Source organism: Danio rerio, chromosome 25 (genome assembly GCF_049306965.1).
Source record: "Danio rerio strain Tuebingen ecotype United States chromosome 25, GRCz12tu, whole genome shotgun sequence".
Classification (NCBI taxonomy): Eukaryota; Metazoa; Chordata; class Actinopteri; order Cypriniformes; family Danionidae; genus Danio; species Danio rerio.
In genome coordinates this window covers 4,182,501-4,205,285 of record NC_133200.1, presented here as the reverse complement: position 1 = coordinate 4,205,285, position 22,785 = coordinate 4,182,501, and the positions used below count along the sequence as shown (strand labels likewise).

Sequence of the window (22,785 nt, the reverse complement as noted above, 5' to 3'; positions counted from 1 at the left end):
AAAATCACTCTATCAACAAAAAGTCTGACTGCATTTACCCTTCCATGTTCACAAATACAAACGCAGCCATTTAGAGATCATTTCTTGGTAATGATGTCACAGAATTTACCCGTATTTTCAAACAGATGTGTCAGTGTTTTTTCTTATGCAAAAAAAAAACAAACACAATGACATTGCCTGTGTGAAAAGCGTGTTTTTTTGTTTATTTATTTAATTTTAAAAGTCATTCTGGTAATTTTACAGCAATTTACCAGTATTGTAGAAGAGCATACAAAGGGGTAAAAGTTCCAAATGCAGCTGATTAATTAAATAGGGATGATCGTACAGGCATTGGTCAAAAGGAGCGGACGGCAACAACAGGGGCAATTCAAAAAGCGTAAACCAATAAAACAGGCATTGAAAGCAATCATCATCCAAAAACAGGAAGACGCAAATCAAACCAGGCTGAAGCCGAACAATCAGCAAACAAGAGACAACATCCCACAATCAAGCGCTGCGTCCGAAATCGCATATTTTCATACTATATAGTACGCTAAAAACCATATGCGAGCCGGGTAGTATGTCTGAATTCATAGTATTAGAAAAACAGTATGCGAGAAGTACCTGGATGACCAACTACTACTGGCGAGATTTTGAAGTGCTCATCTGATGGCTACTCTATTCCTTAAAGGGCCATGACACCCCCCACTTTCGGTTAAAGTCTACTTCAGAATTTTTTCAAAAGATGCATGATTAATGGGCGTGGAGCATATTGCAGTAGTGGGCGTGGCCAGAAGGGGAGCGAACAACTGTTGTTGTCAGTTAGCTCACAAATTGAGACAAACCATGAGGAGACGCATGAGTTTATAGTTTACAAAGTTAAAATGCAAATTAATAAACAGTAATTTAATGCCCTGCTACATTTGTTATTCGTAATTTCATATACAGAAAACCACAATTTATATCATTATAAAGATAATCGTGTTCATATATACACTATAAATGAGGACTTCTCCCTCAATCCCCGGGTCTGAACCATAGATCTAAATGCAGACTCAGTGCAGCAGGTCTCCTGACCTGTCTATTTTAACCATTAGTCCTGCTGGTAATCTGGAGGATTTAGGCGAACACAGCAGCACGGCGATGTGTCTGAGGCCCCGTTTACACTAGTGCGTTTTAGTTTTAAAACGGCGTTTTAGAATGAAAACGATCCGCGTCCACACTCGCGTTTCACCCAGCGTTTCTGAACTGCTCTCCGTCCACACCAAAACGCTGAAAACGCACATCACGTGACCACACACACACTCTCAGGCAAGCGCTGTAGCCAATCTACCCAGATGAGAGCTGTGCTAGTCGGACTTCTCATCAAGCATCTCCCGCTAGATCTAACCTCACTATATTTATTAAACGGAATATTTCTTTCATCTTGTTGTCTTTATTTAACGACATATTCATTGGACATTGGAATCTATTGCTTGTTCTCAGGTAACGTGTTTTGGCTAAGCGCAAAGATAAGTTAATGATTAATGTAAGCACGTACATTCTGTATATTGACTGATCGCTTGCCTTTATTTCCTATAATGTATAAACTTATTGTATGTTATACTTTTATAATGGCCATTATCGATTAAAACTGATATTCAGCAAAGAGAGGGTGTGTTTCGTATTTTCACTGAAATTGAAAGGAGGCAGCTTGTAGGCTCCGTTTTGTTACAAATATGCACACAGTGAAGATGACGCTCATATTTGCAGCACGGCGCCTCAACATTTTTGCTGTCTGTTTAGTTGTTAATATTAAAATGAAAATAGGCAGTTCCTTATATCATGTTTACATTTTATTGTTGATAAAGTAAAACAACGTAGCCAGGGTGACGTGAATGAAGTTATAAAGTACACTGTTCCCTTTGAAGATTTACCCGTGTCCTCGGTATAGTCTGTTTACCATATCAAACTGAGAAGAAGAGACTGCAGCCATGATCAAACTTGCGAAGTTTTAACTTACACGGAGAAGATGCAGGACTGAACTGTGTGTGGGCTACTTAATATTCAGGAAAAGCCCCAATCAGAGAGGCAAATGTGTGCAGCCCCGCCTCCGTTTTCAAATGTCTCCGTTTTCCATCATCCACACTGAGACGGAGCAGCTGCGTTTCAGAATGAAAACGGCCTCTCCAGCGTTTTCGAAACGCTCCGTTTTCGGCGCTCGAGAACTCCGGCGTAGTGTGGACGGATGGCGTAACCGTAGCAAAACTTATGCGTTTTCAAACTAAAACGCATTAGTGTAAACGGGGCCTGAATGAGAATGAACTCCTGATACAAGACAACGTCCGCCATTCTCTAATTCTCGTGCTGCTCTCCTGACAAAAATGCTTGCATCACACACACAGCTTTGCTGTATCAGCCCTGACAAGATCGCGGGGAAACACATGCAACAAACCCTGTGGATCATGGAAACAAACACATACGAGCCTTCACAAACTGCTACTGCATGCCATGGGTCCGTGTCTCACAGCTTGAGCTTGGCACTGGTCTGGCAGATCTGCGTCTGTCTGCCTTCGGAAAGCATGTGCTGTCGTGCTCTCATGAATAATTAAGCAGCCGGCTCTTCTCATAGGATAAGGAAACTCCGCTTTGAATAATAATGAGAAACCGACGCGTCATCATTGCACTTGCAGTACTGCAGTACGTCGCCGATTTTGATCCCTCCCCAAAAATCATTTTAAACCCGGAAGCTGAAATTAGCTGACAAAAGCTCAAAATTATCCAGTTTTCCCCACAATTAAAGCTGACAGGTGCTAACATTGCCTTAACTGATGCTCAACACACACACATCTGTTAATATATAAAAAAAAGTTCTCCAGGGTGTCCCGAACCTTTAATGAAACATGGGAGAATTTGTGAATGGGAGTGAAGCGACGCAAATGACGTGGGTAGGTCATGTGATAATGACAAAATGGCGGATGTAGTACGTCCGAGTTCCCTTCATACTACTCGCATTCACACCATATAGAACACTTTTCTAATGGCCATGTCGTAAATTCTAATTCAAATGTAGCACCTACTATAGGTGATTTCGGATTCAGCCAATATCCCAAAATCGAATTCTCAGAGTGTGGTGCTTAAATAGTGTGAGTAATGTGTCATTGTAATCAGTGGCCATCGGTAAACCGCTTCAGCTGTGAGATGCAAAGCATGTTGGGAAGTGTAGTCCGGGTGAATAGCTAGCGGAGTGTACATATAGCTGGAGTGCCCTCTAGTGAGTCTGGTGGATACTCCAGCTACTGCTTGTGACATTACCGGTGTTACTGTGTGAAAGGGGTTATAGTGTGTGTTTGTGTGTTTAGCTTGAGGAGGACAGAGATGAGTCTCAGCGTCTCCTGTCCCATGAGCGCAGCACTCGTGCCCTGCAGGAGGAGCTACTCAACAACCATCTGCGCAAACAGCAGGACATTGAAGAGGAGAACCTGCGAAACCTCAACAAGAGCAATGAGGTACTGCTGTCTTCTTCATGTGTATTCTCTGTTCTCCTTACGTATTTCAGATACAGTACAATCAAATGCATGAACTTGATGATTTAGGTTTACATCATATAAGCAGTGAGCTAAAACACAGTCTGCAGATCTGCTCCCTGAAGCCCTGCTGCTCTAATCCTGTTTGCTGACACGTGATTGGTCAGATATCCAAGCTCTGTCCTGATGACCTGCATTAACTTACTGTCATTCAGCCAATCACTCGGGTGCAATCAAACGGCATACTGCGTCATTTCAAACCGGGTTCTCACACGTCCTGGGATATCATGGAATTTTAAAAGGTTTATTCCAGAGATTGTAAGTCGGGGAGTTTTATATTTTTGTTGTCCATGTCATGTTATATCAGGAATTTTTGTTTGTCATTTTACGTTATGCATTCCATTTTTAAAAATGTAAATTTTTATATACCATGTTTTTTTATTCATTTACATATTTCCTATTATTAGGATATGTTCTTAGTGACATTTTGTTCCTTCTCCACTTATTAACCAGCAATTCCTGTACCTGTTAAAATACTCTGTGTGGTTGTTATGTGTGTATTCAGAGCTTAAAACAACTGCTTATTATAGATTGTGGGAATTAACCCTTATGTGGTTTTAAGGCTGCGACACACCAGTGGTTGGCCATCGGTTCGGCTAGTGTGTGCGGATTTTGTTGGGGTAACGTTACAACTCACTCTGATTTATTATTATTTTTTTAACTTTTTTTTTTTAATTTTATTTAGAGAAGAGGGAAAAAAAAGGGAACAAAGGGGTTGTCGTGATGCTGCGTTTACACCAGACGCGGAACGTGCGTCAAGCGCGAGTGATTTACATGTTAAGTTAATGCAAACGCGCGAATAGACATCCTGCGGCACGATACGCGCGAATGGCGCGGCGCGAATGACGCAAATTGCGCAAATTGCGCGGGGCGAATGACGCAAATTGCGTGAATGGTGCGGGGCGAATTGAGCGTTTTGCGTGTTTGACGCACTTAACGAGCGTTTTGCGCGAATCTCTTGAGTTCGAAAATCTGCACTTCAGCGTACATTCGCGCCGCGTTAACCAATCAGAAGCTTGCTCTTGTGAGGGAGTGATTATGACGTGGAACCTGTTGTCGGTGTTCCGAGGGAAATCCTCCAGTCTTCACCAACAACAGTTCATCAAACTGGGCTTGGCTCAGTTAGAAACACGGCTGAAAGCCTCCGTCATCCAGGTTAAGTTTCTGGAGTTTATGAGCTCACAGAGCTGGATGCACCTCTGAAAGGATGTAGTGGACTCAGACACGACCCTAAACCTATCGAAGCTGTTTTTCAATCCTCATAAAACACACAAACACTGTTATTTTCTTCATAAAATCCATCTTAGCCATTTAGCTATGAAGCTAGAGTCTTCGGGCAGACAAAAGCCCTGCCCATCACACGAATCCGCGTCTGTTCTGAAGTGAATTTGACATGCGAATGAAGTGGGGTTTGACGCGCGAATGAATCGAGTAAACTCAAATGTTCACGCGGCTATTTACGCGCGAATAGCGTGATTTATCCGCGCGTTCCGCGTCTGGTGTGAACACAGCATAAGGGTTACAGAATCAAGTCATGATACATTTGACAAACATTATCACAGATTGTTTACAATGACATATTCAGACAATTTTTTCCAGTACTTGGTACACTTTTTTTTTAATCAAATCTTAGATTAAAAGTGAGTCTCTCCATACATTGTATTTCCTTTACAATTCCTATCCATTGAGCCTTTGTTGGAGGGTCAGCCTGTAACCATTTTCAAGGTTTGGCTTTTCTGCTACTTGCCAAAAGAATTTGAATTAGGTACTTGTCAATATTTGAAATAACTTCTGGTATTTTCCCAAGGTATAATGTTATAAATGAGTAGTCCAATTCTTCTCCGGTTATCTTTTTGACTTTAGTCGCTATTTCACACCAGAAGGTTTTTATTTTTTTGGACACGCCCAAAAAACATGGAAATGGTTAGCCATTGAGGTTCCACATTGTCTCCAACAAGAGCCCAAACTTTCAACACCAGTACGCAATGCAGACAGTTTAGGAGTTATGAAGTACCTCATCAGATTTTTCCATCCAAATTCTCAAAGTTCTCGAGTTTGTGTTTTTTGCTGGTTTGCCTGATTTAGCATGTAGAATAGGGTTAGGGTTCCGCTGAAGAGAGCACTCTGGTTGGTTATTAAGCAATGAATCAGAGTGCGAGAACAAATCTTTAAAAGATTTACCCAATCCAAGTCAAAAAGGAACACAGAGACGTCAGCTGTAATTTCACTACATTTCTCAATTATTTGTCAATAAAGTGGATTATTAGATTATAGGACATATTTGCAAGAGGGAATCCCTCCAAGGTGAGTAACAAGAACTGTTACAATGGTGCTAAATGTTTTCCTGTGTTCAATGAGAGTACCGACTACTGCCCCCTGCGGGTGCAGATATACACATCCTTTCAAGCAGGCACAGAACATGCACTCTTGTTTCAGTTGGCTGTTGTTCGTTTGGTGTTTATGCACAGCTTTTTGGTCCAGACTTTTGGTTTTTATCACCACTAGTTCTTTAGCGTCAGCTTGAGGCTAAATTATACTTCTGCATTGAGTGATCGCCATAACCCTGCCTTGCATGTAGCCGTGTATTTATACTTCTGCACTCTGTTTATATTGTTCTGCAATAACACATCTGAAACGCTAGCCGACAATGAGGTTTCTATGTTCCTCTGTGTCTAGTTTCTACCTGTACGAGTTTCTACCTGTAATGCTACCCTCCTGTACAAGTAGCTTAATCTCGCTCATTCAGGGACGGGACCCAGCAAATATGCAACAACTTTAATCATAAAGTAAGCACATAATAAAAGTATTCATCTGGAGCTCCTCTATGGGACTGGACACTTGGTAAACACTTGCGTTAACAGGTTTGCTCCTCTCCAGCAGCTATCGGCCCCACCCACACTTGTCAATGCTATCAAGCCGCCCAATCACAAAGCTTGCGCTATGTATTGTTGCAACGTGCAGTTACATTTTTGAGAGGTGCACGTCAGGGTCTTGGCGAAGGGTATGTGACTGTGTGAAGGCTGCACCGGACTATCCGCGTACACGCGTCACAAAACTTTAAATCAGCCTTTAGTATGTCCCAGCCCTTAGAATTCTGTAAATTGCATTGTTCAACTCCTATGCGTCCAAATTTACCCACCTTTACTAAACCTCTAAAATAAAGCTGATGTTGGAGTGTGCCTTTCAACAGGAGGATTGATCTTTTTAAGTCAATGAAGGTCAGTGAAAAGTCTGGGAATTTGACATTTGTCTTAGAATGGGAACTTTGGAAAGGAGTCATTCCTTATTTTAATCTATGCTGATTTTTATTTCTGATGTTGTACGCAGGCAATGTCCCAGCTAACCGAGGCATCAGACCGCGAGCGAGAGCTAATGCTGCAGAACCGCACGCTTCAGGATGAGCTGAGTGGTGCTCGGGCCGAGCTGGAGCGCTCGCAGTGTCAGAGTCGGCAGGAGGAGTCTCGTCTGGCGGAGGACAGAGACGCTCTGCGGGAGAGACTGGAGGATGCCCGCAGAGACATGAAGCTCAGCGAGGAGGCCCTGGCCCAGACTGTCTTCCAGTATAACGGACAGCTGAGCGCACTGAAGGCCGAATGCTCCGTCCTCAGCGCTAAACTGGAGCACGAGAGGCAGACAAGGCAGCAGCTGGAGGCTGAGGCTGAAGCTGGCAGAGCACGACTGCAGGCCGCCATACAGGAGGCAGAGAGATGTCAGGTCAGACTCCTGTTTACTGTGGGTTCAGTTTTGGGAACCATTATAGTCCTGTGAAAGATAGGTGGATTGGTGCAGCGGCAGCAGTAATGCGGTCGATGTACCGGTCCATCGTGGTAAAGAAGGAGCTGAGCCGAAATCAAAGCTCTCGATTTACCAGTTAATATACTTTCCTCACTTATGGTCTTGAGCTTTGGGTCATAACCGAATGGACAAGATCTTGGATACAAGCGGCCGAGTTGAGTTTCCTTCATAGGGTGGCAGTGCGCACCCCTATAGATAGGATAAGGAGTTCTATCACCCCGGAGGAACTCGGAAAAGAGCCGTTGCTTTTCCACATCGAGATACGCCAACTGAGGTGGCTCAGGCATCTGTTTTGGATGCATCCTAGACGCCTACCTAGGGAGGTGTTCCAGCCATGTCCCACCGGGATGAGGCCTTGGGGAAGACCCAGGACGCGCTGGAGGGACTATGTCTCTCAGCTGGCCTGGGAAAACCTCAGGATCCCCCCCGGAGGAGCTGGAGGAAGTGTCTGGGGGAGTGAAGTCTGAGGTTCTCTCCTGAGACTGCTGCCCCCACATCCTGGCCCCGGAAAAGCGGAAGAAAATAAATTAACTTTAAAAACTTTCTGTTGATTTTATACACTAAAAAAGGGTCGAAGCTTATTTACATCCAAGAGCGGATTAATGCATAATAATGCAAAATCTTACGAGAAACTGTTAACCACTTGACTGTCATTATTTTGTCTTCTCAGGCCTCACGGACAGAAGCCGAGCGCTCCCTCCAGCGAGACCGCGAGGAGCACCAGCGCATGCAGGAAAAGCACATCTTCGAGTCTGGCACGCAACGCGACACCATCCAATCTCTGTCCCAGAAGCTCAGCAAGTCTGAGGCGCGAGCAAACAGCTTCGAAAACGAGTGTCACCGTAATGCACTAACCCTCGCAGAGAAAGCCGTCCTACTAGAGACTCTAGCCCGAGAAAAAGACCAGGCGCTTTCCAAACTCAAAGAGCTGGAGGCCACAGTGTTAAACGAACGAGATCAGACGAGTCGCGCCGGCGCTAAACATGAAGCCATGCAGGAGAGATTAGCTCAGGCTCAAAGTGAAGCCGCACTGCTACGACAGCAGTTGGAGGAGGCGCTCAACAAGGGCTCGGCTAAAGACAAGGCCGTCACCGACGTGCATCAAAACTTCGCCGAAATGCTCAACCAGTTGCGAGCGGATGGAGAGGAGAGAGTTCATCTGGTGGAGGAGAGAAGCCGAGAGCTGGCAAAGAGCAACAGCGAGATCCGAGAGCAGAACTACAAACTAGAGCAGGAGAAGGCGGACCGAGAGGTACAGACATGCAGATTATTGATTTATTTTTTTTTATTTTTTAAATATTCATATATTCACTGTGTCCACTGTAAGCGAATAAAATCATCTTGGGTCAATAATAGACAGCATTTTCAGAAAACAAGAAATGAGCTATTAAAATAGAAATGTCAATAAAATGTCACATTTATCTAAAAAAAAACTTTTACAACTTAATAATAATAATAATAATAATTATTATTATTATTATTACTAATAATAATGAATAGCAGCAATATTTTTGTTTGTTTATTGTCTTTCACTTATTATATTATTGTATTATTGTTTTGTTTTATTTTATTTACTTTTTACCGGTTTTCGCTCCAATTTTGTTTTTGTTTCTGGTTTTCCTTTCGTTTTGTTTCCGATTTTCGTTCATTTCTTGTTTTCATTTCGTTTCTCGTTTTGGTTCGTTTCTGGTTTTTGTTTAGTTTCATTTCCAGTTTTCGTTTCGTTTCTGGTTTTCGTTTCATTTGCGTTTTTTGTTTCTGGTTTTCATTTCGTTTTCGACTTTCATTCCATTTGTTTTTTTTATTTTTGTATTTTGTTTGTTGTTTCTGGTTTTTGTTTCGTTTCTAGTTATTGTTCATTTCTGGTTTTCATTTCTTTTCTGTTTTTCGTTTCATTTCTGGTTTTTGTTGTTCGTTTCTGGTTTTTGTTTCATTTCCTGTTTTCGTTTAGTTTCTGGTATTAGTTTCTGGTTTTGTTTCATTATGGTTTTCACTTCATTCCCGGTTTTCATTTTGTTTTGTTAATAGATGCCCTAGTGGAAGTAGGAAAATTAATTTTATGAGTTAAAAATTGTAAAATTCAAAATTGTAATTTTATAAATATATTTATTGTGTTCAGTAATCTAATTACTGATAACACATGATATAACACATGATGTTTGGGGTATGTGGCACATACTAGTCATTGTAATCACTGTATATTATTCATACTAAATTAATATAAATATATATGTTTTTATATTTCAATTTGTGAATTTCATAAATTATTAATTGCGGAATAGTTTTTGTCTGTTAATATTATATGGAATGAAAAGGAATTGAAAATTCTTTGAATCTAATTAATATTATTTTTTTTATAATATATTTTAATCATGCATATTTCTAAATAAAACAAACCAAATAAGTGCACATAAAAAATAAAAATAGCAGATGCTTTATAAAAATAAACCAATGTACCGGTGTTATTACATGTATAAAATAATGTAAAATAATACGTAGATGATTAGAGTGACAAGAGTTTTTGTGTGTGTGTGTGTGTGTGTGCGTGCGTGTGTGTGCGCGTGTGTGTGTTTGTAGGCTTCACTTCGCCAGCTGCAGCAGGAACTGGCCGACTGTCTAAAGAAACTGTCGATGTGTGAAGCTTCTCTGGAGGTCAACACGCGCTACCGTAATGATCTGGAGGAGGAGAAGACACGGACTCTCAAGGACATGGACAGATTGAAGAGCAAGGTGTGCATTAATCTACTTACACACTTCCTGAAAACTGTCCAATCAGATTGTACAAGCTGTATTAACCTGGACCAAGATGACACTGAAGAAAAATAAACGGTGGAAATTAAAACTATGAGGCCTTCTGTGAAATTTTACGAGGGGATTCTTCCAAAACAAAGATAAGGCAGTAGGGTAAAATCGGTCTATTTATTATGTACTTGGGTCGATCTGATTGGATTATTACTGATTACGGATGAGAATCCAGCTGTCCTCAATCATCTCACGTGCTCCTTTTGAAATTATTTTATGAAACTTCTCTTAAAATTACACATTTGGCCTTCTCCTGTATAATCAATAATCAATTACCGCATGCATATTCGTTCATTCATTACATTTATCAGTAGAGTTACCACAGATCAGTATATATTCTGGTGGTTTGTGTTGATGTGCAGCTGCAGGAGTCTGAGGAAACATACGTGCAGGCTGAGAGACGCATTGCTCAGCTGAAGAGCTCTCTGGATGATAAAGAGCGAGAGGCCTGCAGTACCGCTCACAAACTGGAGGAGGCGCTCTCTGCATCTGCAGGCAAAGAGCAGACCATCAGACAGCTGGAGGAGGCCGTGCAGAGGTACTGTTCGCTTCATTTACTTCAACAAGTCAAACTACAAGCATTAATGTTGTTGTGTACACATATTTGTTATAAATATAGCATATGAAAGGAATTAATAACTTATCGTAGTTGTGTTTATATGGTTGTGGGGGTATACACACTTTTTGTAATTGATTGTATACTGTTAAGATACAGAATATTTGTATGTTTATTTGTACTTATTTCAGTAAAATATTTATTTGCATACTATATTTAAATATTTAAAAATATTAAATAGTAAAAAAAAAAAGTTAAATGATATTAATAAAATTAATATATTTGTAGTCATATGTAAATAATTCAGTAATGTAATTTATTTCATAATATTTGGTTTTGGAAAATTATAAAAATGTATTCATAATAATCTGTATGTTTTTCAGTAAAATAATTTAGCAAATTATCAAATTAAATATGAATGTAAATGTAAATATGTTTATATTCGTTTGTAGATATTTGATTTATTTATTTTGCTCATTTTGTATACGAATAGTAAATATTTTTTTATTTCAATTTAAATTTTTTTAGTGGTCATTTATTATACAATATTAAGGTTTTGTTTATGAGTATTGCATTAAAATAAATATAATTATTATATGCATTATATTTGCAAATGTAGTAATTAAATAAAATATTAAATTGTTTATATATTTACTCCTGTATACATGTAATTTACAAAAATAAAAAAAATCTACAATAATATGTTATAGAGCTGTAATCGGGCCATAAAAGTTAGGCCCGATAGGGCCCAAGCACAACATGTACATTTTGATTGACAGCTTTATAAAAGCCCGAACCCGTTTACAGCATGTACACAGCTCTCTTGCCTTTGTTCAAAAATGAGTCGATTATACGTGATTTAACATAATTTATTCATAACAAACGTATAGGCCACTAAGAAGTTAGAACAAAGAAATAAAATAAGTCCTCTGCCACGTTGTAACATCTCAGCACTCTAAATAGGCCTAGGTACATACATAAAGCCAGTGTTCGAACTATACCGTAGACTAAACCAAACCAGGCCCGACCCTGTCTAAAATGATAGAAATTAAGCCCGGTCCCGTCAGGTTCTGTTGGGTTCGGGCAAAGATTTTTATCTCTAATATGTTAATTTACATTGAAAAACATAATAAGATTTCAGTGTCATAAAAATGTTGCTAACTGCATATGTGTATTGTGCAGTTATTGCTGCAAATTAAATTCTCTGTACTTGTGTTTTTCATCGATCAACTCATCGATACGCCATCAGGTTAGAGATTGAGAACGCCAGACTAGAGGCTACAGCCAAACAGCAGACCAACCGCATCGAGACACTCCAGAAGGGCGTAACAGAGGGAGCAGCGGTGAGTCCTTTTAAAACATCACTCTTTTAACACTTCTGAAGCGTCCCGACTCAACCGATAATGCAACATTTACACATTAATCCAGACAGAGCTGCGTTTTTTACCACTTACATCCCCCGATCTTCCCAGTATTCAGTAAATACAGCAGTGCAGAAAGAGTCAGTCGGAGAGCAGAATGTAAACTCATGCTGTAGTCGCTCTTTCCACAGCTCTCAGGCTCAGCAGCTGGAGACGGGGTTGGTATCTAACATCAGTCTGTGATTTCTAGCAGTTTTCTTAATTGGGTGATCTTTCTTTACTGATTTACAGCTCTTCTCGACTTCAAATCTTACACTCGAAATAAACAAATAACTCTTTATTGCTGTTTAGGGATGCACAATGTATCAATATCAGCCGATAACTGTTATTTATTTACAACATATTGATATAAATGTGATTGGTTTATTTTAATTTTTTTAATTAATTATTTTTATTATTATTGTTGCTGTTGTTATCAGTCCAATAACTAAATTAGCAGATTCTTTTACGTATTATTTTCACTGTCTGACACAGTTTTATTATTTCACTGATATTTTGGTTTTGGTTAATGTTTAGTGAATTAGTCGCTTTATAATAATAATAATTATAATAATAATAATAATAATAATAATAATTATTATTATTATTATTATTATTATTATTATTAAAATAGTCAAGCAGTATATTTTATTTACATAAAAGTTGCCAGAGAAAATAATACTTGATTTAATAGTCTTTGCTTTTTGTTTTTGCAATCATGTAGAAAAACAATTTACATTTAGAAATATTAAATAAATATTTATTTTATTAATATTTATTTAATATATATTAAATTAATATATAGTATATTTTTAATAAACATATAGCACATTTTTATCTGCAAATATATCTATTTTTTCAATCATGCAGAAAAAAATAATAAATAATTTTATAAATAAATATTAAATAATAAAAAAATAATAAATAAATATTAAATAAATGTTTATTTTATTCATATTTATTCAATATATATTAAATGAATATATTACATATTTTTATTAAATATATTGTAGTTTTTTTTCAATATTTATTTGCAAATATATTGATAATTTATTCACTGTATATGTTTGCCTTTTTGTTTTTCCAAACATACAGAGAAAAAAAATATTTATAAATATTAAATAAATATCTTTCAGTTAATATTTATTTAATATATATTTAAAAATATATTATGTTTTTTTATATTTATCTGTAAATATATAAATCTGTTATTCACTGTATATATTGGTTTTCCAATCATGCAGAAAATAAACTATATATATATATATATATATATATATATATATATATATATATATATATATATATATATATATATATATATATATATATATATACAGTTTGAAGTCAGAATTATAAGCCTCCCTTTCATTTTTTTTTTTCTTTTTTTAAATATTTCCCAAATGATGTTTAACAGAGCAAGGAAATTTTCACAGTATGTCTGATAATATTTTTTCAAATAGAGAAAGTCTTATTTGTTTTATTTTGGTTAGAATGAAAGCATTTTTAAAAAATTAAAACCATTTTAAAGTCAAAATTATTAGCCCCTTTAAGCTATATTTTAACGATAGTAGCTTCTTCAGAATAAACCATTGTTATACAATAACTAGCCTAATTACCCAAACCTGCCTAGTTAACCTAATTAAGCCTTTAAATGTCACATTAAGCTGTACAGAAGTGTCTTGAAAATATCTAGTCAAATATTATTTACTGTCATCATGGCAAAGATAGTATAGTTCTAAAGATAGAAGTTATTAGAGATGAGTTTTTAAAACTATTATGATTAGAAATGTGTTAAACAAATCTTCTCTCTGTTAAACAGAAATTGGGGAAAAAAATAAACGGTGGCTAATAATTCAGTGGGGGCTAATAATTCTGACTTCAACTGTATATATGTAAATATTAAATGTATAAAATATCTGTAATATTAATTGGCAAATATATCGGCTATCAGTATATCGGTATACTAAAATTCCTTATTGGTGCATCCCTAATGCTGTTCTCTAGTTGGGTTAGTAATCGGGTGTTTTCTCTGTTGTGCTGGTGTTCGATTGTAAAACTATTTCTCTGGTTTCTGGGATCTGAAGTGTTTAAAGTAGATTTAGATCGGAATGATGCAAGGACCTGTTGCTTACTGACTTGCTCTGGATGTTTTTTAGGTCAGGAATCGTTTGGAAGATCTGGTCACAAACCTGCAGAGCAGTAAGATGACGCTAGAAGAGCAGCTCAACCGAGAGGTACAAAACATGCATCCCATTGAGCTCCAAAAGATTTTCATATTTTCGGCTTTCACATTCATTTTAGTTCATATTTTATTATTTGGGGGATTTGGGTTTGTTGGTTGATCATAATTAAACAATGTTTTGCTGTAAAGTATGTTTTAGGTGCATCATCCATTATTAACCCTCGTGTATTGTTCAAATTGACTACCCTTTCGTTATGTTCATGGCTGTGTTTGCCTCATTGTCATGGCTTTGCAATCAAAAAATGTGATTACAATGGAAGTCAATAGGGTAAAAACAGCCACCAACATAACGAAAGAGTTGTCAATTTGCCCAGAGTGTATTGTTAAATTTTTGAAAGCAATTTCCCAAAATGGTTTTAAAAATAAATTTTGTCACTGAAAATCATTTCATTTGCTGAAAGTTGTTGGCCAAATTAATACGCAAAAACATCCCCAACAGCACACAAGGGTTTCATTTAAAACTAAATAGCCAGTAGGTGGCGACAATTTCCAGTCTTAATGTGTGATTCACTGAATCATTGATTAAAAGTTTTATGACTATACCACTGATTCATTGACTCAAATGATTTGTTCAAAAGCAGATTCGTTCAGGAAGGAAACACTACTATTAGAAAGGAATCGCTAACATTTACTTATTTTTTATTGAACTGTATAAAATTAGCGTTTTACATCTTGATCATGCTCATGTGCTGGTATTCTGAAGACATAGGATATAAACAGTGTTGTTGGTTTGTTTCAGGTGCAGAAGCAGAGTATGCTATCCCATAATGCCCAGGACTCACAGGCGCTGTGGGAGGAGGAGCTAAAGAGTCGCTCTAGACTGGGACTCCGCCTCTCTGAGCTGGAGAAAGAGAAAGGAGAACTGACCAATCAGGTGCCAGAAACGCGCAACAACCCTTAAACGGCAGCTGGAATAATTCGAATCATGTGACACTAAAAAATGGAGAAATCATGCTAAAAATTCAACTTTGCATCGCAATAATTAATTACATTCTAAAACATGGTCAATTGGAAAAGAGTTATTTTAAATTAAAAAAAATATTTAGCAATTTTTACTGTATTTTTTAAATTTAAAAACATTTAAAAAAGTATTTTATGTAAAGTATTAGGTCTCTTCAGTGTTGGGTAAGAAAAGTACCAAATTAATAGGGTATTCTTATCTTACTCATTAAAAATGTATATTTAAATGGAAAAATAACAACCCATACTTTCACATTACATTCCTTAAATGGGAGCTATTATACAAAAATCAATTTTATGTTCAGCAATGTGTGAATATAACCTGCCTCTAATGGTAAAAATGTATTAATTCTATTGTTTAACATCAGACTTGATTCTCCGTTTGTACGTGTCATCAGAGGGAGAAAGCCCCACCCACTAGTGACCATCTCTCCCTCATTAGCATAAACAGCCTTGAGTGAGAAGCAGCCGTCAACCGTTAGAGTTTTAAATCTGCTGGGGATTTAAAGCGACAGTCACCAAAATGCCACAATTCTGATCAAAGCCTTAAAGGCAGTTTCAGAGAGTGTATTTGTGTGGTATATCAAGTTGAATCTTCACATACATACTCAAAAGGTTGTTTTACATCTTGTAAAAGGGGGCATGATAGGCCCCCTTTAAAAAGGGACCAAGTAACACATTTATCTACTTAAAAATATTACTGTTTATTATATAAAGTGTGACTAATATTATATATTTATAGTTATAATATATATATATATATATATATATATATATATATATATATATATATATATATATAGTTTTTCCCCAACACTGTTCATTTCACACAAGAAGACACGAAAGCTAAAACTGCATTATTTTACTCTCTCTCAGATGGAGCTCGAGAAGAAAAAGGCCAAGAAGCTGTCGGAGCAGAAGAAGTCTGTGGACACTCGTCTGGAGCAGGAGATGCAGAGAAACACAGACCTCCAGAAAGAAATGTACAGGTGACTCTTTAACCTTCGACCCGAGCGCTGCGGCTGTCTCTGCACCTGTAGATGTGTTTGAGGCTGTGCGGATCCTCCTGCTTGCAGATCTGTGAGACACATGGCTTTCTAGATGCTTGGGCAAACAATCTGACGCACATTTAATTCTGTGAGGACTCGCTGTTTTGCTGCTATAGTGCTGTAGAATTATATATAGCCAAATGTTGAGATTAAACTATGAATGCTAGATTTTAATGATGATGCATTTCTGAGAGAAGTCGGATATTTGGCAGGACAAATAATTGAAAATAAATATACTTTATATACAGTTGAAGTATGAATTATTAGCCCCCCTGTTTATTTTTTTCCCCAATTTCTGTTTAACGGAGAGATTTCTTTAACACATTTCTAATCATAATAGTTTTAATAACTCATCTCTAATAACTGATTTATTTTATCTTTGCCATGATGACAGTAAATAATATTTGACTAGATATTATTCAAGACACTTCTATACAGCTTAAAGTCTAAATTCATTTAGACTTAAAGTCATTTAAAGGCTAAACTAGGTTAATTAGGTTAACTAGGCAGGTTAGGGTAATTAGGCAAGTTATTGTATAGTGATGGTTTGTTCTGTAGACTATCCAAAAAATATAGCTAAAAGGGGCTAATAATATTGTCCTTAAAATGGTGTTTAAAAAATTAAAAACTGATTTTTTCTAGCCAAAATAAAACAAATAAGACTTTCTCCAGAAGAAAAAATATTATCAGACATACTGTGAACATTTCTTTACTCTGTTAAACATCATTTATTTAATGAAAATATTTAATAAAGAAAAAGAAATTCAAAGGGGGACAAATAATTCTGACTTCAACTATATACCATAAGTATACTTATGAATATAAATATACTAAATATACTATATTTTGTTCATGAATAACTTATTAATGGAAAAATCTCTGTAATTTTGGAGATGAGTTAATCAAATTTGAGAGATTGATGTCTTGATTGATTTGGGGATTGAATATAAATGGTATTGATTTACATAACATTATTGTACTAGTATTTATTGTGATTATATATTTGCTATAAAGTGTATTTAATAGGGTTATTTTAATTTTTACTGATGATTATTAGAATATACAACATATTTAGGAAATGCAATATTTCTTCAACATTTTAATTAGATTTTTTTTCAGTTTTAGTTGTAAATAAACTTAAAGTTTTTGTTTGATCAGAAATATGTCTTCAATTTGAATCAAAAATAAGTTAAAGTTAAATAAGTTTTATTTTAAATGGCACTTAAATTATCCTGTTTAAAGGTGCAATATGTAACTTGGACACCCAGTGGGTGAACTAGCTATTGCACTCCCGGATCAAAACGCACGCAAGCATAGGTTGCCAGATTGACGACATCAACAGAAGTGTGCCTGACAACGGAGCTTAAAGGCTAATTTAAATCATCTTCTAAATAAAAGCAACGAGATAGAAGGAATATTTTCCATAATATGTTCTAACCAGCACCTAAAATGTATATTTTAGAAACAGCTTCTATTTTTCACATTTGAACTAATTAATTAATTAATTTTCTTTCAGTTTTATTTTAAGTTGCGAAACCAACATGTATTTTTTTTTTGTAAATTCTTTTTGCTTTTTATCAAATTAATGTATGTTTTTATTTATTTGTTTTTTATTTTCAAATAGTTTCCATCAATAACACTGCTGAATGCCTCCATAATCATGTTGTGTGTGTGTATTTGTTTGTTTGTATATATGTGTGTGTGTGTGTGTGTGTGTGTGTGTGTGTGTGTGTGTGTGTGTGTGTGTATGTGTGTGTGTGTGTGTATGTGTGTGTGTGTGTGTGTGTGTGTGTGTGTGTGTGTGTGTGTGTGTGTGTGTGTGTTTGTGTGTGTGTGTCAGGTTGAAGACCCTGCTGAAGACCGCTAAGAAGCAGTTGCGTGATGGGGGCGGTGGAGCTCTGGACTCTCCTCAGGGCAGCTTCAGAGCAGATGTGAGCCATCGTCTGGAGGCCGAGAGCTCCGTCAGCAGAATGAAGAGCAGGGTACAAACTCAGCTTAGCTTTAGACATTTACAACCTGTGGCCATTCAAACAGTGCTAGAAGATAACACACACACACACATAAAGATACTAGACTACTCTAGTTTTGGCTTTCTTTGTGTGTTCACTTTGATTGACATTCTCCATTTGTACGTGTCATTAGAGGGGGAAAGCCCCGCCCACTAGTGATCATCTCTCCCTCATTAGCATAGGACATAGCATGTTTTTGAATCTGCCACTATGCTGACTCATAGGTGTTTGTAGCTCCGCCCTCTTTTGAAAAGAACTCAGTCTTATTTGATTTTAAAGCGACAGTCACCGCTGCCCACTGTTTTCTACTGTCTATTAAATATTCTGTTTTTCTAGGGACTATATCACAAAACGAAATGTAAAAAAATGGTCGCAGTTTCCAGTTCATGCAGACTTTAAAAAAACAACAAGACTTGACTTATTATTTACAGTTTAACAGACTTGTTTTGTGTCATAACTCACTCAAATGTGTGTTTTGCTGCTGTGTGACTCCGTCAGGTGGATGATCTGCAGGGTCAGCTGGAGCGAGAGGCGTCGCGCTGCTCTCGGCTGGAGGAGGTGAACCGGCAGCTGAAGGAGAAGCTGAAGAGCCGCAGCCGCAGTCAGGAGCAGACGGAGCGCAGGCAGCTGGAGGACGAGCTGTTGTCTCTGCGCCGGCAGCTGGAGGCCGGAGTCATGGATCAGAGTCAGGCTGAGCAGTACCGCAGGGACACCGAGGAGAGAGCCCGACAGGAGATCCGACACAAGCTGGAGGAGGTCAACCTGTTCCTGCAGGTACACAAATAAGACTGTGCATCTGCGCTGAAGAGGGCCGTATTATTGCCGTGCAACGGCCTGAGTGAATAATCATTACATACTTTGCTTTGTTTTATTTTACTATACTTCGTTTTATTTTTTTATTTTACTTTTTGTTTCATTTTATTTAATTTTGTTTTACTGTGTTTTGTTTTTATTTTAATTATTTTACTTTGTTTTTTATTGTTTATAGTACTGTTTTATTTTATTTAAAAAAAAATATTTTACTTTGTTTTCTTTTCTTTTTATTCTTTTTTTTCCTTTTACTTTGTTTTCTTTTTTCTTTTTTATAATTTTTTAATATTTTTTTACTTAATTTTTTAATTTTACTTTGTTTTATTTATTTATGTTTATTTTATTAATTTATTTGTTTATATTTTGTTGCACTTTTTTATTTTATTTTACTTTGTTTTCATTTTTTATTTTATTTTTTGTTCTATATTATTTATTTTATATTTAGTTTTATTTTTAGTTTTGTTTTACTTTCTATTTTATTTAAAAAAAATTTATTTTACTTTTTTATTTTGTATTTGTATTTGTTTTTTTGTTTTTTTCATTTGTTTTACTTAATTTTATTTACTTATTTTATTTATTTATTTTTTTATTTTTCTTTGTTTAGTTTTATTTTATTGTACTATAATTTTGTTTTACAATGTTTTGTAACTTATCTTGTTTCTTCTGAATTATTAAACAAAGAATATGAGTACATTTTCTTAAATTTTCTTTTTCAAATGAACTGCATTTTTATTTTTATTTATGAATAGGTTTTTAATAACACATCTCTAAAGTATGTTATTGTATTAAAGTAAATGTCAATTTACACAATGTATTTTTTAAATCTTTAGATATATTTGTCATTTTAAGTGTCTGGAGTGAATATATAAAAACATTTTTAATAAACTTTACTTAATGGCTGTAATATTTAGCTCTATAAATGTCCAAATTATTTATAAAATATTATAAAAACAACATGTTGTTTTTATTTTAAAAAAAAACTCGTTATTTTTTAGATGCATACAGAATTTCACATTTATTTTATTTTGTTTTTAATAAATTAATTAATTTTAATATGTCTGTCAGTTATTGCCAAAATAAAGACAAAATGTTGGTTTTTAAAATGTATTACATAATTCAAGTAGGATAATTATAGTGATTTTATTTACTGTTTTATTATTGTTGTTATTTCATTATGCTATTTAGCTAATTATTTAATTTTAATAATTAAAATGAAAACGTTATAGACACTCAGTTAAAAAATTATTTTATTTATGCTACATATTTTGAAATCTAAAATGTTCATGTATAAATCTGATCCTTGTGTTTTTGTACATGCTGTGGTTTCAGACTCAGGCGGCATCCCAGGAGGCTCTGGAGCAGATGAAAGCAGCCAATGAGTCTAGTCAGAGAGCTCACCTGGAGCAGCGAATTAGAGACCTGGAGGCGGAACTAAGTCGATCACGCAGTGTGCAGCAGGACAGTCAGATCCAGAGAGACTCCAGCCAATCAGAGCTACAGCGCTACAAACAGCTGTACGGCGAAGAACTGCGCCTGCGCAAGAGTCTGGCTGCAAAACTGGACAGGTGAGCATCTCAGCATCTCTTCTAATCTTTTTAAAGCTCATGTAAAATTCAAATCAAGTTTTTAGATTGTTAGTTTTAAGGATATCTATAAGCTAGTGTGAATAAATTTGCGTTTAGAAAATATAAAACTGATATAAAGATCACATCAAGCATTGAATAAAAAAACGCACATTTAAGGGTATTCGTTGTTTCAAAACTAGCAGGGAGGCACAATAAGATATGATACATTTATTAAGAATGGCTGAAAATCATTAAAAAAAAATTAGAAATTAAGGAAATCTTATAAATATTTTAGTTGTATAATATAATATATTATTTGTAATATTTAATTTTACATTAAGTATTTTATCATTATATAGTTTATATTATATTATGAATATTCTTATAATATGTGACAAAAATAAAATCGTCATAAATGTCCCAAGTAAAGCTAAAAGAAATAATTAAATAAATAAATACTAATTATAAAATAAAAACTCTTATTTAAAAATCTTATTGAGGGATTTGCAATAAATTTCGATTGTACAGAGTAAAATAATATTAAATAAACTTTGCAAAATGTAAATATATATTGGTAAAAGTCAAACTAAAAATAGTAAATGCAAATAAAAACTGAATAATATTTTTATTAAACTATACATACATTTAATTTTTTTTAAAAATGTAATAGCAAAAAAAAATTTAATAAAAAAAACAAAAGTTTGTTAAATAAAAATAAAAATGCACATGCAAACAGTAGCTATGTTTTCTATCCACCTATTTTTATGCACATGTATGCACCTATTTTATGTACATTAAAAGTAAGTCTTTGAGAACTGGTTTCTCAAGCCAGGTGGCGCATTAGATCAGGGGCTCATCTCCTGTTTCCAAAATGCATCACAAACTGCTTAAGAAACTGTTCTACTATGAGAATTGGTAATGAAAATAAATGATGTTCAATAAGATGTGCTTGTGGTTACTCAGTTAAACATGAGTTTTGAACTGTAGGCCTACATTAGCTCCAAACAGCCATTTTTTTAAATTTATTTATTTATTTTAATCTCCTTAATCTGGCTAAAGTCATTACTGAACTAAACAGAAATGGAATGAAGACATGTGGAGTATGGAGATATTAGTGGAGTTATTAAAGTAAACACCTCGAGTAAACCATTACCAAACACATGGTGCGTTTTTTTTCTTTCCATTCGGTGTGCGTTATTAAATTCCATAACACTCTCAGCAGTCCTTACTCCTTATCTGCGTCTAATACCCCAGTTTGTCACGGGGGCATGAATGAAATGTTCATGAGTGAAAGTGAAACTGCCGAACTGCAGTTAAAGTCACCCAAAATTATAGGAAACTCTTACATGAAAGCACTTCACGTAAACACCTTTAATTATACTATTGTCTATTAAGGCAAATTACTAGACTACAGATGTCCATGTGAGCGTAGTCAGTAGCGTCTTCGAAGTAAGTGAAAGATCCAGAAGGGCATCCTGCTGATTTGATTTAGAAGGGCACTATTTTTTGCCAGACGGCTCTTTGACTTTCATTCGCCGTCATTCATTTTAAAAAAGCACCCGCTCCATCTTATTTGTACATGTTTTACTCGAATGCATAAACTCTACAAGTGCCTGATAGTTAGATGTGGAGCTAACATCAATCAGATTCACTCAAGTGAACTGCATCCATGTTAGCACGTCATGTTTGATGAGGTAATTTCACAGTAGGAATACATGCATGTTCGAAGACTCGTTCTCGCCCCCTACAGTGCAACAAGGCTAAAATATCAAGGTGAAAGTCATCATAGCTTGCGTAGAATAGACCCAGCTCCCAACCCGACTTTGAGAATAGATTAACAGTGATATTGTTTTTTATCGTGCGATAAGAGTCTTGCGTTAATGCTGTGTTCACACCAGACGCGGAACGTGCGGATAAGTGGCACTATTCGCGCGTAAATAGCCGCATGAACATTTGAGTTTACTCGCTTCATTCGCGCGTCAAACCCCGCTTCATTCGCTTGTCACATTCACTTCAGAACAGACGTGGATTCGCGTGATGGGCAGGGCT

At 36.0% G+C, this 22,785-nt stretch overlaps 1 protein-coding gene across 50 annotated transcripts in view; it reads left to right on the top strand.

Annotated features, from left to right (window-relative positions):
- si:ch211-272n13.3 overlaps positions 1-22,785 on the top strand; it is a 76,287-nt gene that overhangs the window by 46,209 nt on the left and 7,293 nt on the right. For 27 of the 50 annotated variants that reach the window (XR_012400041.1, XR_012400047.1, XR_012400040.1 and 24 more), the window contains 13 exons: positions 3,321-3,467; positions 6,873-7,259; positions 8,011-8,592; positions 9,918-10,070; positions 10,505-10,680; positions 11,948-12,041; positions 12,251-12,277; positions 14,258-14,335; positions 15,083-15,217; positions 16,180-16,292; positions 18,193-18,334; positions 18,860-19,135; positions 20,501-20,736. Coding sequence is in view for 36 of the 50 variants with exons in the window: in XM_073942465.1 (XP_073798566.1) it covers positions 3,321-3,467; positions 6,873-7,259; positions 8,011-8,592; positions 9,918-10,070; positions 10,505-10,680; positions 11,948-12,041; positions 12,251-12,277; positions 14,258-14,335; positions 15,083-15,217; positions 16,180-16,292; positions 18,193-18,334; positions 18,860-19,135; positions 20,501-20,736 (2,546 nt within the window). In the remaining 14 variants the exon portion in view is untranslated. The remainder of the gene's footprint in view (positions 1-3,320; positions 3,468-6,872; positions 7,260-8,010; positions 8,593-9,917; positions 10,071-10,504; positions 10,681-11,947; positions 12,042-12,250; positions 12,278-14,257; positions 14,336-15,082; positions 15,218-16,179; positions 16,293-18,192; positions 18,335-18,859; positions 19,136-20,500; positions 20,737-22,785) is intronic. The other 23 variants (XR_012400050.1, XR_012400048.1, XR_012400044.1 and 20 more) reach the window with 1 other exon arrangement.